The 13,417-nt window shown below is 38.0% G+C and overlaps 2 protein-coding genes across 2 annotated transcripts; both read left to right on the forward strand.

The window, feature by feature from the left end:
* The first annotated feature begins 7,046 nt into the window (after positions 1 to 7,046).
* On the forward strand, positions 7,047 to 7,929 carry LOC109406683 (uncharacterized). Its single transcript, XM_029861185.2, has 3 exons — positions 7,047 to 7,207; positions 7,267 to 7,563; positions 7,623 to 7,929. Exons 1-3 carry the CDS (start codon positions 7,065 to 7,067, stop codon positions 7,882 to 7,884), a joined length of 702 nt encoding a protein of 233 aa, XP_029717045.2. The 5' UTR covers positions 7,047 to 7,064; the 3' UTR covers positions 7,885 to 7,929.
* Positions 7,930 to 8,866: 937 nt separating this feature from the next.
* LOC115258814 (uncharacterized) lies at positions 8,867 to 10,715 on the forward strand. Its single transcript, XM_029859270.2, has 3 exons — positions 8,867 to 9,064; positions 9,124 to 9,420; positions 9,483 to 10,715. Exons 1-3 carry the CDS (start codon positions 8,925 to 8,927, stop codon positions 9,766 to 9,768), a joined length of 723 nt encoding a protein of 240 aa, XP_029715130.1. The 5' UTR covers positions 8,867 to 8,924; the 3' UTR covers positions 9,769 to 10,715.
* The last annotated feature ends 2,702 nt before the right edge of the window (positions 10,716 to 13,417 follow it).

Consider the following 13,417-nt stretch of genomic DNA (forward strand, 5'->3'; position numbering starts at 1 on the left):
ACACTAAGTTGAAGCGAGGCAGGCCAAGTTGGGACGTAGAGCCATAAGGAAGAAGAAGACCCTAGAAGATAGCTACCGGAAATGTTTTGAATAAATGTCGGATCAGTGAATCAAAATTCAACCATCGCGCAACAATAACGACAATGTCAACCCAATGCGACATAGATTTGTCCCAACTTGAACAGAATAGTACAAAGATCGTGCACCACGAGGTAAGAGATATTTAAGGCTTGCATTGTGATTTTCGAGTGGAAACTTCGAGTCGGTAAACACTGTAACGCTGCTGAAGATGTATCATCAATAAAGTTCGACTTTGGGTTGGTAATTATTGATTATTCACGAGTTGAAATGTACGCAACAAATTCAGCTTCCGTTTTGTTTGCATCAAAAATTTTCGAGATCATGTCATTATCTATTACCAGTTGGGATAAAGTGTAATAGCCGCGTCTTCTTTGTTGCTTGTTTAGTGCCTCTTTTGTCTGACAATTCTCTTCACTGTGTCGGATGAATCTGCGGAATAAATTGTGGGAAGAACTCCTCCAGAAAATTTGTTAAAAAACAAAAAGAAAACATAGGAGGAGCTCTAGTAGAAATTCCAAGAATAACTCCTGTAGAAACTAATGGTGAAATTCTGGGAATCAGTCGGAATTCAGAACTCATCAAGATTCTGAAGAAAGAATTCCGGATCGAATTGTTTTTATCTGGGAAAAATGCTGGTAGGAAACCGGAAGTAACTTCAAGAGGAATTAAAAAGAAATACCAAGAAACATGGCGTGGAAAAATATGGAAGGAATCCATGTGAAAAATTTTGAAAGGCTCTTTCGAGGCGCGTCTTTTGATTCTGAAAATCGAATACAACAAATCCGACGGTCTTCGAGACACGTCGCACACTGGGCAGGATTGAAAATACACGGAAAAAACCTCTAGCTCGTCGAGATGTCGAGATCCACACTTGGTGTCTTCAGTGAAAATATTTCTATGATCAAGGTCGATATTCTGAACGGTAGCATATTTTTCTTACGTTATTCTCATAAAAGTCCTATAAGTCATTTTGGCCATCTTTCATTTTAGCGGTATGGTGTCTTCGGCAAAGTTGTTCGGCTATTTATGCTAAAAAAGTTTGCCGAAGACGTCAAATTTCCAAAGCCTCCTGTTCGTGAGATATTAGTCGTTTTATAAAATACCTACCTAAAATCGAGTTTTTTTTTCATTAAATTACGTTTGTAAACAAATTTAATGTCCGTTTTCGAGTTATAATAATGAAAAATACTAAAATAAAACATATATCAAAGAAATTAGTTGAAAAAAAAAACAAAATATGCATTGATTTTTCATAGAAAGTTCCTGAAAATCACGCAAAATGTATATAGGACGTTCTTGCAGTCGGGCAAGCTCGGGCAAGTTTTTTCATCGGCGATCACCTAAAAAATTTTCACCGACATGATATTTGAAGATTTTTTTTAAATAGCGTTCAAAGTTTACTGTTTTGTGTGAATTAGTACAACATTTTTTTTTGAGGGCCCACATAGCCGAGGCGGTAAACGCACGGGTATTCAGCATGACCATGCTGAGGGTGACGGGTTCGACTCCCGGTCAGTCCAGGATCTTTTCGTAAAGGAAACTCACGGTGTGTCTGGTGGAGAACATTAATACAAAAAAATCGGTATCGCTAAGACACCCACCAAGCGAAAGCTAAGGGTCCCCCCTTTCATTTGAGACTTAAAGGAGAAAGTTCTATCGGCGGGTCTAGAACAATTTTTTTTTTTTGAAAAAATATTATATTTTTTCATATTTTTTTGAAGAACACATTTATGACAAAACACTGTTTTTCCATTGCAAGCATGATTTTCCGACGATATGTTTTGTATATTATGTTTATTATTCTTCACATAAAAGCACAATAGTCCCATGTGAATGGGAAATCCAGCAGATGACAGTTTTGTGTTTATGGACAGTGTGCTGAAAGTACTAGAACAGTGAGTATAAAATCGAGTTATATGCTGTTCCTTTGAATTCCAATAAAGATTCCAATAATGTGTTTGCATCCTATGACATATGCGTATACGTCTTTAAGGTCTCGTATTTGACTGGCGCCAGCTGGTCACCAATCGACCACCTTTACAGCATATACCGTCATTTGGTTCTTCAGATTTGTGCTCTTGAAATTTCGAGGTGTGACTTCGTCATATTTTCTTCGAAAATACTGCATGCTCATTTAAGTCGAGGAAATTTCCTTCACGAAAAGGTCCTGGACTGACCGGGAATCGAACCCGTCATCCTCAGCATGGTTGTGCTGGGTACTCACGCTTTTGCAGCTGTGGATTTATGGGCCCTTTGCGTTATCAAAAACAAATCATCGTTGAACAAAGTCGGTTTACTGTTCTGGTCACTCGTTGACGCCGGTTTCCATCTGGATGGTAGTTCATGAATATTTGAGAGCTTCATCTGATCAGCCTGATCTCTGGGTTTTGCCCGCAAATATTCAGCAACCTCAGCAACTTTATGAGAAGTCTGAATGATGTTCAACAAGTTTCAATGTACTTCAGCTTTAGTGCAAACATGCTGCTTGCCTTTGATCATCTTCCTGTAGCATCTAGAACACAACTGCACCGAGCAATTTCTTTCTGCGTCATCGGTAGTAGCGCTAGATCTGCCACGTTTGTCCTTTATGAGAAGTTGTAGTTCTTGCAAAACTACATATTTCACACACAAGGGCCGCAACTCCATGCAGAAGGTTTCAAATAATATGTAAGCTCATAGAGAGTAAATCTAATGGGTATATTCGCCACTATTGAATGAGATAAATTTAAATGAGCAAGTCCGAACTTTTTTGTGGGGTAGTACTAACTGCTATCTCTGATATCTTTCAGAAAAAGTTTTCATAATATCAACAACCTGCAAGTAGAAACAAGAACAAGTTAAGACATTTTCAATCCGTTCTGATTAATATGTATGTGCTCAGACATACGTACTTTAATGTAAACCATGTGTATATGTCAATAAAGCTGTAGAATTGAATGAAAAGTTGCTAACTCGTCTATAATGCCATGATGCTAGCAGAAGATGTGGAGCGGACCTGGTGAGATGGTTAGAACTCTTGACTATCACGCCGAGGACCTGGGATCGAGTCCCACTCCCGACAAACTCGCAAAATGTGAGTTCTTCCTTCGGTAGGGAAGTGAAGCGTGGGTCCCGAGATGAACTAGCCAAGGGCTATTGATAACCGACAGATTAGCACATTGTTCTACCGTTAGACATGTAGCATTAATTATTCTGTTTTTGTCAGTTGAGTAAGGCTACCTGTTCACAAAGATTTACTGTTACTAATATTTTTTATGTGTAATTAACCGTTATTGAACAATTTTACTAAACAAATCTAAAACAGTGAATATTAACTGCTTTCGATGATAATTGTGGCGGAAAAACACTTCTTCAAACACAAAACGTACTCTTTGGTTTGGTTTTCCTCGTCACTTAGGGGGTTCTTGTCGTAGTTGTTTCTTTAAAAGTAAGGAGTTATACCTAACTGCAATAGTCTAAATTAACTAAAAATGTTTAAGTCTTAGGTACCAAAAGGTGCACAAATTGAACAAATACCGGCATGTGATAATTGTATCCGAGCCACGGCATACAAGGATATAAGACAGACCATCACATTGATAAAATTTGTGTGGAGTTCTAGATCGTTTTATTCATTTCAACGATTTAAATTGCATCATCAAAAAACTTTCAGTTTTCCGAAATGGATTACCTTCCAAATGTTGTGCCCCGTTATCCGAGCTACTTTGATGTATGTTCTATTTTTGTTGGCATTACTCGGCCTACTTTGATCGTAAAACTGTTAAATCATAATACACTGTCAATAAAAATAAGAAAATAGCAGCCGCAATAACTACTTCCACATAAAAGGCGTAGTTTATTTGCATGTATGCCCAGATACTGCTTAAATTCTATTCAACTGCCTTAATTTTTTTTTTTTGCACTTTATGTCTAAGCAATATTTTGTAAGGAAATTTTTTGATTTTTGATTTGACCCGTTTACTCTTTTAAAAGGACACGTTACTAATGGGCGTCCTCATACAAGCCCATTTGGCTACAATCAAGGTTGAGAAAAAAAAACACAAGCCTCAAAGATAGGAATATTTGAAAAAAAAAAAATTGTTCTAGACCCGCCGATAGAACTTTCTCCTTTTAGTCTCAAATGAAAAAGGGGACCTTCAGCTTTCGTTTGGTGGGTGTTTTAGCGATACCGATTTTTTTAAATTAATTTTGTTCTACCAGACACACCGTGAAACTTCCTTGACTTCCTTGGGCATAGAGTATCTTCGTGCCTGCCACACGATATACATATGCAAAATGGTCATTGGCAGAGGAAGCTCTCAGTTAAAAACTGTGGAAGTGCTCATAGAACACTAGCTGAGAAGCAGGCTTTGTCCCAGTGAGGACGTTACGCCAAGAAGAAGAAGAAGAAGAAGAAGAAGAAGAAGAAGAAGAAGAAGAAGAAGAAGAAGAAGAAGAAGAAGAAGAAGTACAACATTTTTGCAGATATATTACCATGTTGTATGTTGCCAAGTGAATCATGAGAAGTATAAACGCAATCTAGTCACAGGTTTAGTTATTTTTAAGCTTCAAACAAATTGTAAAACACAAAAATGTCCGAAACGCCAATAAAAGTGAGTTTTTAGATCATTGAACACACAAAAAATGTTTCTATTAAATAAGATTACATAAGATAATGATAAACCAAAGCCAATTGGCGTGTTTCAAGAACAGTAGGCTTTGGAAATTCGACGTCTTCGAAAAACTTTTTTAGCATAAATAGCCGAACAACTTTGCCGAAGACACCATACCGCTAAAATGAAAGATGGCCAAAATGACTTATGGGACTTTTATGCGAATAACGTAAGAAAAATTTGCTACCGTTCAGAATATCGACCTTGTTCATAGAAATATTTTCTCTTAAGACACCAAGTGTGGATCTTGACATCTCGACGAGCTAGAGGTTTTTCCATGTATTTTCAATCCTGCCCCAGTGTGCGTCGACAGGATAATCAGGCCATTTTGACGGTCTTCGGGACGCGTCTTTTATATTTTTATATCCAAAACGTCTATTCGGCAAATGACTGACACTCCTTCGCACATCATTGAGCCTAGCAATGATCTAAATCGGGTGGGCAATGTGCGTGCATCCAGACAACCCGCGTGTAAAGTGTCTCGAGTATACCAAAGTGGAGAATCCTTGTCGTTTTGACAGGTCTCCTGCTCGATTGGAACTATGGGGATGACACTAGATCGACTGTTCCAATTTTGACGTTTCTCCTCTTTGTTTTATCCTGGCTCGTTACCCGCGTGCATGCCTCCATTTAGGCGCATCATCTTTTGTCGTCTTTCACTTGATGTGATTGAATTTGTGGGAAGTTATCAAGCCGGCATTGTCACCGGCCGCTCGACAACGGACCAGATCTTCACCATGCGGCAAATCCTCCAAAAAAACACCGCAAATACCAGGTCCCAACGCACCACCTGTTCATCGACTTCCAGGCGCACAAAGCTATGGAAAATCATGGACGAGAACGGGAAGCTCACTAGACTAGTTAACTCCGGAGTCGTAGGTTCGAATCCCACCAAAACAAGTGGTATTTTTTTCACAAATTTATCTCTCAATTTGTCAATTAAACACACACTGTGTCTTCGAAAAAGTTAGACCCTAGGTTAGACCTTTGTAATTTCGATTTTCACAAACTGAATTCCGTTTAAGCACTAAATCCCAAATACCGTTACCCCAATTTTCGCTCAAACTCAGTTAACGCTTCCCCTGTATTGGGCATAAGTTTAGGAAAAACCATTTTTAAGAGCTTTTTTCAGCAACACAGCCAGAACTCAAAGACTTCCCATATTGGCTACTGTCATACCTGTGATAACAGTACGCTGTGTGGTGTAGAGAAGACACTGTTTGTATGCGAATTTATAGGGTAGGTAATCAAAATTTGAACCAAATTGCGGCTTTCTGAAGCAGTGCAAATTTTAAGTGATTTTTTCTCCCACATGGAAATAATTTACTACAGCAAAATATTATGTACATGAAAGCCACGGGTATAAGCTTTCTGTTAAATGATAAAAAGTTTGTATTTGCACTGAATTTCATTGAAATATTCGATTTTTCATCAAAAATGATTTTAATCTTAATTTGAACCATCGTAATCATAATTTGAACCAATTTTAATCTTAATTTGAACTACTGGCGGCAGCAGCTCGAGCATCTCCCACAACATCCAATTACGTGCTGAACAATAGAAAAACACATGAATCTGCTAATTCTCATAACTATTTTTCATAAGGCAGTGGAATTTCAACTAAGAATTTTCTAAACTCTTCAGAAACTTGGAAACTAAATTTGGAATTTTTCATCCCCCAAGAGTAAACAAAACAACCACTAGCGCAGTCTGCAGGCCAACACGGGAAGCTGGCCCCCGTTTACTAGTTCAAATTTAGATTACAAATGGTTCAACTTAAGATAACATTCTCCAAGTAAGAATAACTTAAATTTGATAATTTTATGACAAATAATGCGTAATATTATTCGGTTTGTAGATTCTACGATAAATATGCTTTCATTTGACGTGTTCACATACTGCGTGTAATACAATGCAAGAGCTGTACGAGTGCACCGAAAATGTGCTTTCTCTGGGGGGAAATGGGTGAAATCACAGTGATTTTTCATTTGCCTGTTTTCCATGACAAAAACGCTTTATTCAATGATTTTAAAGTCTATGTTATCAGGTTATATTACGGAAAGCTGTTTAACATCTTTTTCGGGCCAATATTTGCCTAAAAAGTACGTCGTTTTAATGAATTTCGAAATGGTTCAAATTAAGATTACAGTTTGACTAGTTCAAAGTTTGATTTCTTACCCTAAGTGAGATTAGAATGGGATGAACTGCGATAAGCGCATGAAGCGAGATGAATTAATTTTTGTTTTCGCCTCTACGCGTACGCTTGTAAAAAGCAATTTGCTCCCTATTCGAATCAGTTCACTTTTGCAATTCTTCAGTCTCGCTTGCAAGATGTTGCTAGAGGTTGTCCTCAGTTTATTGTTAATTTACAGTGCTGGTTCGTCAATTATCGATCATAAGATATCGAATCTTGAAGAAGAGCTGACTGCAGTTGAAGCTTCTCAAGTGGCAGAGGCGTTCATTGAAGCTGGATTGTAAGTTTTACATTCGAGAGGTGCTAATTAGAAACATTACAATATTGATATACTTTTAGAGATGGATTCAGACTGTTGCGAGTTCGGTACACTAAAGAGGACATTGATACCTGTAATATGGTTCTCACAAGCACCTTCGAAGTGCAACTGCAATCGACGGGTGAAGTTTATGAAATCAGCAGTGACAGTAATATTACTGATGCAGTTAATTGTAAAAGCAAGCGAAAACTTGTGGAAGGTATACAAGGAGGAAATTTGACCAGAATCCAGCAGTTTATTAAAGATCGGGATGACACGGTTCGATTGGTGGACATATCTGTTGATCAGTTTCGAATAGACATGGCCGAGCTTGAGCAGTGAGTTTTGTTTAAATCGTAATGAAATTGAAAATTTTAACACTTGTTTTCTATTCTAGGAAAGATATTCGAATCGTAAGTTCGAATTATACTTATCAATTTGAATTTGATGAAGGAGTAGACACCGATGCTGAATTGGTCGAACTACATGTGCGAATGGTCAACACAGGAAATGAATATGTAGTCAACATTGTAGGAGACATTGAACTGTCTGGACCTATTCACCCGAGAACAAGGCCTTACCCTCCGAAAGTTCTACTATCGCTTCTTGGAGGAGGAAGTTATTCCAAAATGAAGAGAGTGAAGAAAGGTAGTTCTTAGATTCCGAACTCAAATATGTACAACGCTTGTTTGTCCTAAATCTCACATCATCTTATTAAATAAGAATTATTTCATGCTGATGGTTTCCCAATCGTCCATTTCCCGTTAAGGACTTACCATAAACCTTAGCCTGACTATCTCATTAAAATCCCATTTAAAATTTTCAAGGGATTTTTTCTAAGGTTCTTTTCAAAAGTAAGGCTTGACTCAAAACAGCAAACTCATGATGCAAATGGTGTGTTTTCGGCATGGAGAGTGCTCATGCAAGATTTTAGCCAAATAAAAAACTGCACCGAATTAACGATATTCGAATTCTAATGGAATCACTCTTCTTCTTTTCTTCCTTCACTGGCGGCACCATGTATCACTGTTCCTCTTGTTTAACTTGAATAAGTTATCAATATTTCAATTTTCAGCAAAAAAACTAAAGAACTGCTTCTCGGACCAAAGAAGAAGCATTGGGACAGGTTGTGAAGGATTGTTCATAAACAACGCATACATTTAGGGTGCTTGGGTGGGTAGGGAGGTTGCGTGTGGCCAAACACTACGCTCCATACAAAGTTTTAGAATGTTTGTATAAACACTTGTGAACACGGGGGATGGTTTGGTCTGATTTGATCAAACGTTGTTTATGAACGACCCTAGAATAAAACAGGATAAATGGTGATGGGTCTGTGAAGCGCGATGAATGAAGTTCTGTTGCCACCACCATGCTGGTTTGGCCTACACTGCAAATTTTGTTTGCTGGTATTCATCAAACTTTGCTGATTTTTTTTGTACTGATTGCATTCAGCAATACAAGTTCACTGAGTATCAGCAATTATTTTTCAACTTGCTGAACCATCCAGCAATTTTGACAGTTGATCAGCAACGTTGTGCTGAAATTCAGCAAAAATGTTGCTGAAACTCAGCAATTTATTTTGCTGATTTTTTTTTGAGCTGGAATCATTTCAAAAAAATTGGTGTGTATCCAAGGCAAGACGTTTTCCACTCGAATCAGTTCATAACTGACATTTGTGTAGAATAGATTGGCTTTCAAGATGCTGTTGGAGGTAACTTTCAGTTTCTTGTTAATCTACAGTGTTGGTTCGTCAACTATTGGTCTAAAGACATCAAATGTAGAAGAATTGTCTGCAGATGAAGCTTCCCAAGTGGCAGAGTCGATCGTTAGGACTGGATTGTAAGTTTTACATTCGGGAGTAATGAATTAGAAATAAGACAATACTTTTACCGTTTCAGAGATGGATTCAAACTGTTGCGAATGTGGCAAACTAAAGAAGACATAGATTCCTGTAATATGGTTCTTACAAGAACCTTCAAAGTTCGATTACAATCCACGGGTGAGGTTTTCGAGATTAGCAGTGACAGTAATATTACTCATGCGAATAATTGTATGAGCAAACGCAAACTTGTGAAAGCTATAAAGAGAGGAGGATTGACCCGAGTCCAGCATGTTATTCAAAATGGAGATGATACGGTTCGATTGGATGACGTATCTGTTGATCTGTTTCGAACAGATATGGCCAACCTTGAGCAGTGAGTTTTGTTTAAGTAATAATAAAAAATGAAATCTTAACATGAAGATCTTTCTATTTTAGGGGTGATATTCGAATAGTGAGCTCGAATTATACTTATCAATTCGCTTTTGTTGAAGGAGTGGAAACTGTCGACGCTGAGTTGATCGAGCTACATGTGCGTATGGTGAGCACTGGAAATGAATATGTAATCAATATCGTGGGAGAACTTGAGCCAGTAGAGCCAGAAGACTTTCGGCCGAAATCAGGCCCTCCTCTTCCCACAAACGTTCTCCTTTCACTCCTTGGAGGAGGAAATTATTCCAAAATTAAGCGCGTTAGAAGTCGTAGAAAGATCTCGAGTAACTAATCGTAGAAAGGTTTAAGATTCCAAACACAAATAAAACGCTTGATTATCTACAACCCTACATCGTTTTATTTCAAGCTGCTAGTTTCCCAATCATCCATTTACCGTAAATGGCTTACTGTGAACCTTAGCCTGATTATCCCATTGAAAACATATAAATTTCACTTTTCTACTCCATCCATCCGTGCGCCTTTCTCCAGCGTCCATTGTCCGTTTGAATTCGCACAAGATGGATTCTTTCCTTCTGGATCCTTTTGTTAGTGCACAGAAGAAAAACCTATCCGAATAGATTGATAAGTCCAACCTTTCGTACGTTTACCCTGGGCAACGTCAAGTTTGCTACACGCCATTCAAATATCCGGTCTATCTTCCGCAGTGAAAAAAAATGTAACCGAATTCACTCTTCAGAAGGGTCCAACCCGTATCTGACCTGTCCGCTGGGCATCTCAAACCACATCCTGCACACACACTCAATTCCTATTAATTTTACAAGAAGGATATCCAACCCTCGGCTTCCTGTTTGATCTAGAAGCACCACCGCACCGAAAGAAAGCAAAACCTTTCCCGCACCATTCCCTAACCAATTTTTTACGATTTTCTTTCTTACGATCCTTGTGAAGCTGGGACGTTCCCCACTTGGTAGTGGGCAGTATCTTTTTTTGCTATAAATATGTATGTATAAATTTATCAACTTGTGTGGTGAAAAGGATGCCCAAAAAGGCGAGTGGTGCTGTTTTGTTGTTGAGCTTTTTACTTTTCCTTTTCCTATCGGTGAAAAAATGATGAACTGTATGGCCACATCTAACCAGTGTTAGGGCATGTAACAGTGTTGTAACACCGAGAGAAATGTTAACTCCGGAACTGATTTGGTCCTAATAAATCTTTTGTTTTTCTACTCAGTTTTCGTTAAAAATGGGATAATTAATTGGAGATATTCGCACCGGTGCGAACCGAACTCGGAAAAAACATAACTAGTCTTCAATTATCGATCTATTTTTTTTTTAATCCGTAGGCTGCGAGGCTTACCAAAATAAATCAGCCACCCTCAAAGGAGCCTAGATCAATGCTTTTCAATGAAAATCCAAGGATTATTTCATTTTTCGTTGGAGTTTCAATTTTGTTGGGAATTTACAAAATGGAGTCACATGGACAGCTTTATTTCGGTAAACATCTGGGTCAGAAGAGGTGAAAATGGTACATATCCTTGCTTTTAACAGGCCCCAATAGTCGCAATTGATTTAACTTCATCTTTAAAGTGATTAAAGGGTGATACGGTCAACATTTGGTTACACATTTTTTTCATAACTTTAGACTGCGTACACCAAAACAGCTGATTTTTGGACCATAAATGCTACATTATATGTAGCTTATACCATAAAATTTTGATCAAAATCGATTAAATGTTGGTTGATATATAGATAAAACCATCAACCTACCTTTTTAAAATTTTGTACAAAAGCGCTCCATAGTAAATTTTCGGAAATTTAAGGTCAGTAAAGCACAATTTTGATTATAGAACTACCAATACTGCTCCGATTTTTATCAAAATTTTACAGTATAATACTATTATAGAAATATGTTCTTAGTAAAATTTTGAGCCATTTTGTATGAATACTTTCAAAGTTGTAGTTTGAATATGAAAAAACCCAGATTAATCCACCTAGTGGTGGTAATGCCTTTCTCGTCGAACATGTATTCGTAATCTTTAAATCGACATTAGCTGATCCTAAGAACACTTATACGCTTAATACGATTCATGTAAAAATTGATCTCCTTATGAACCCAAATTATGCTCTGTAATTTTAGACGCAAAAGGTGATTGTAAAAACTTTATTCAGTGTTGATGCGATCAAATTATAATTTTCCCATAACAAGTTGATCCATCATACATTATATAAACACCGCAGGCACTTGGAAATGTGTGATTTGATGAGATTGCTTTGGTCACGATTTTGTTCTCTTGCATATATGAAGACTTTGACCATTTCTTCACTTTTCATCTTACCCAAAGTTTATCAGGCTATCAGAATAGCCACAATTTGATGTATCGCAAACATTTGTTTTGTTTCTTTCATAATTTCACTATTTGAGTGGAGCATGTATGAGTTCGGTTCAATTTTACGTTTGACTATTTCCGGCGGGCACCTGAAACCGATTCCATGACACTACTGGTTGTCCCAAATATTATCTATGGCTTTTTTCTTGTCAACTGGATATCAGGTTGCCCAGAAAACCATGAATTGATGTGTTGCATGGGGAGCATCCATTAAGTAAGTATGTTACGCTGAAATTGGGAATTTTCGAAGACCCCCCTCCCCCCTACGCGTACGGACTTTTCCTATATTTAATACACTGCCTATCATCGCATATCAGTCCCATATTTGCTGGGTTTCGAATTCACATGGGACAGTTATGCGATGATATGCAGAACATTGCTTGTCACACTTACCACTTACCCATGCATGATTTTGCTTTTCTTCTATATTTTACCATTTCCGGCGGGGCACTCGATACTTCCCGTAACGTGGGTAGATCACCTTAGAATGGTGCGTTGCGGTGTAAGATCTACCAAATCAAATTTTGATCTTGACATTTATCGTATTTATAAATATTCCAAGATCAAAGTTTGATGCTTTTTTGTGTTTTGTAGTTAATTTTGTTTCAATGTATGTACTGCTAATCAACATTTTATTTTAGCAGGTTTGAGGTAAATTTATCGTATGATATAATAAATATTGTAAAAATATGCAACTGTGGCGAGCGTATCACTTATATGTAGCTTATTTGACGTACGATGTTAATATTATTTTATATTTCAGATTATCAACCGAAGAATCTAGTAATTAAACCAAATGCCACCAAGACGACGAGAAAACCAGGATTAATCGGGCAGACAACTAATTCGAAGAAGACTAACAATGGTGTGCCTGAACGTTGACCAAGCGTATCCTTTGGAGTTTACCCTTCCAATAACAACACCCAAATTCCCGTGACACCTAGGCCTGAGAGATCGTAGAGTTGTCTACATTTTTCATAGGTGTCCAAAACTAACCATCCTTTCCCATTCCTCAGCAGTCGCAAGGACGTGACCAGGACAGTGCTCGACCATTGGAGGATTGCGTCAGTCTTGTCTAAGAGTCAGAGATTAGTCCCAAATCTTTGTGCTTTGGTTCAGACGGGAAGGAGGCAACCCTCATAACAGCGGTCTAGGACTGTACCACCTACGAATTTGTGCGACTCGCTTAATGCTAATGCTAATGCTAATGCTAATTTCCGGCGGGGCACTCGATACCTGTTCTTGAACACTAAAGGTTCTCCCAAATATGCGTCTGAGACTTTAAGCTTAGCTGTTAAAATTTGGTGATTGAAAAAGCCGCGATTTAGTGTGTCGCATGCGGAAGAGTTTTATATTTTACCACTTAACGAGACACCCAAAATCGGTTCCCGGAAAGGATCTGTTGTCCCAAATTTGATCTGAGACTATTTTCTTGCTAACCATTCATTAGGTTACCGAATAAATCATGTCACATGTATTGATTCTCTTTTACATTTGAATCATTCCGGCGGGACAGACGGAATTGGTTCCGTGAAACACTGATATGGTCTGAGACTTTCTTCTTGTCAACTGTACATCATGTTACCTAAAAAGCCG

The sequence above is a fragment of the Aedes albopictus genome, chromosome 3 (genome assembly GCF_035046485.1).
Source record: "Aedes albopictus strain Foshan chromosome 3, AalbF5, whole genome shotgun sequence".
In the NCBI taxonomy this organism is placed as follows: domain Eukaryota; kingdom Metazoa; phylum Arthropoda; class Insecta; order Diptera; family Culicidae; genus Aedes; species Aedes albopictus.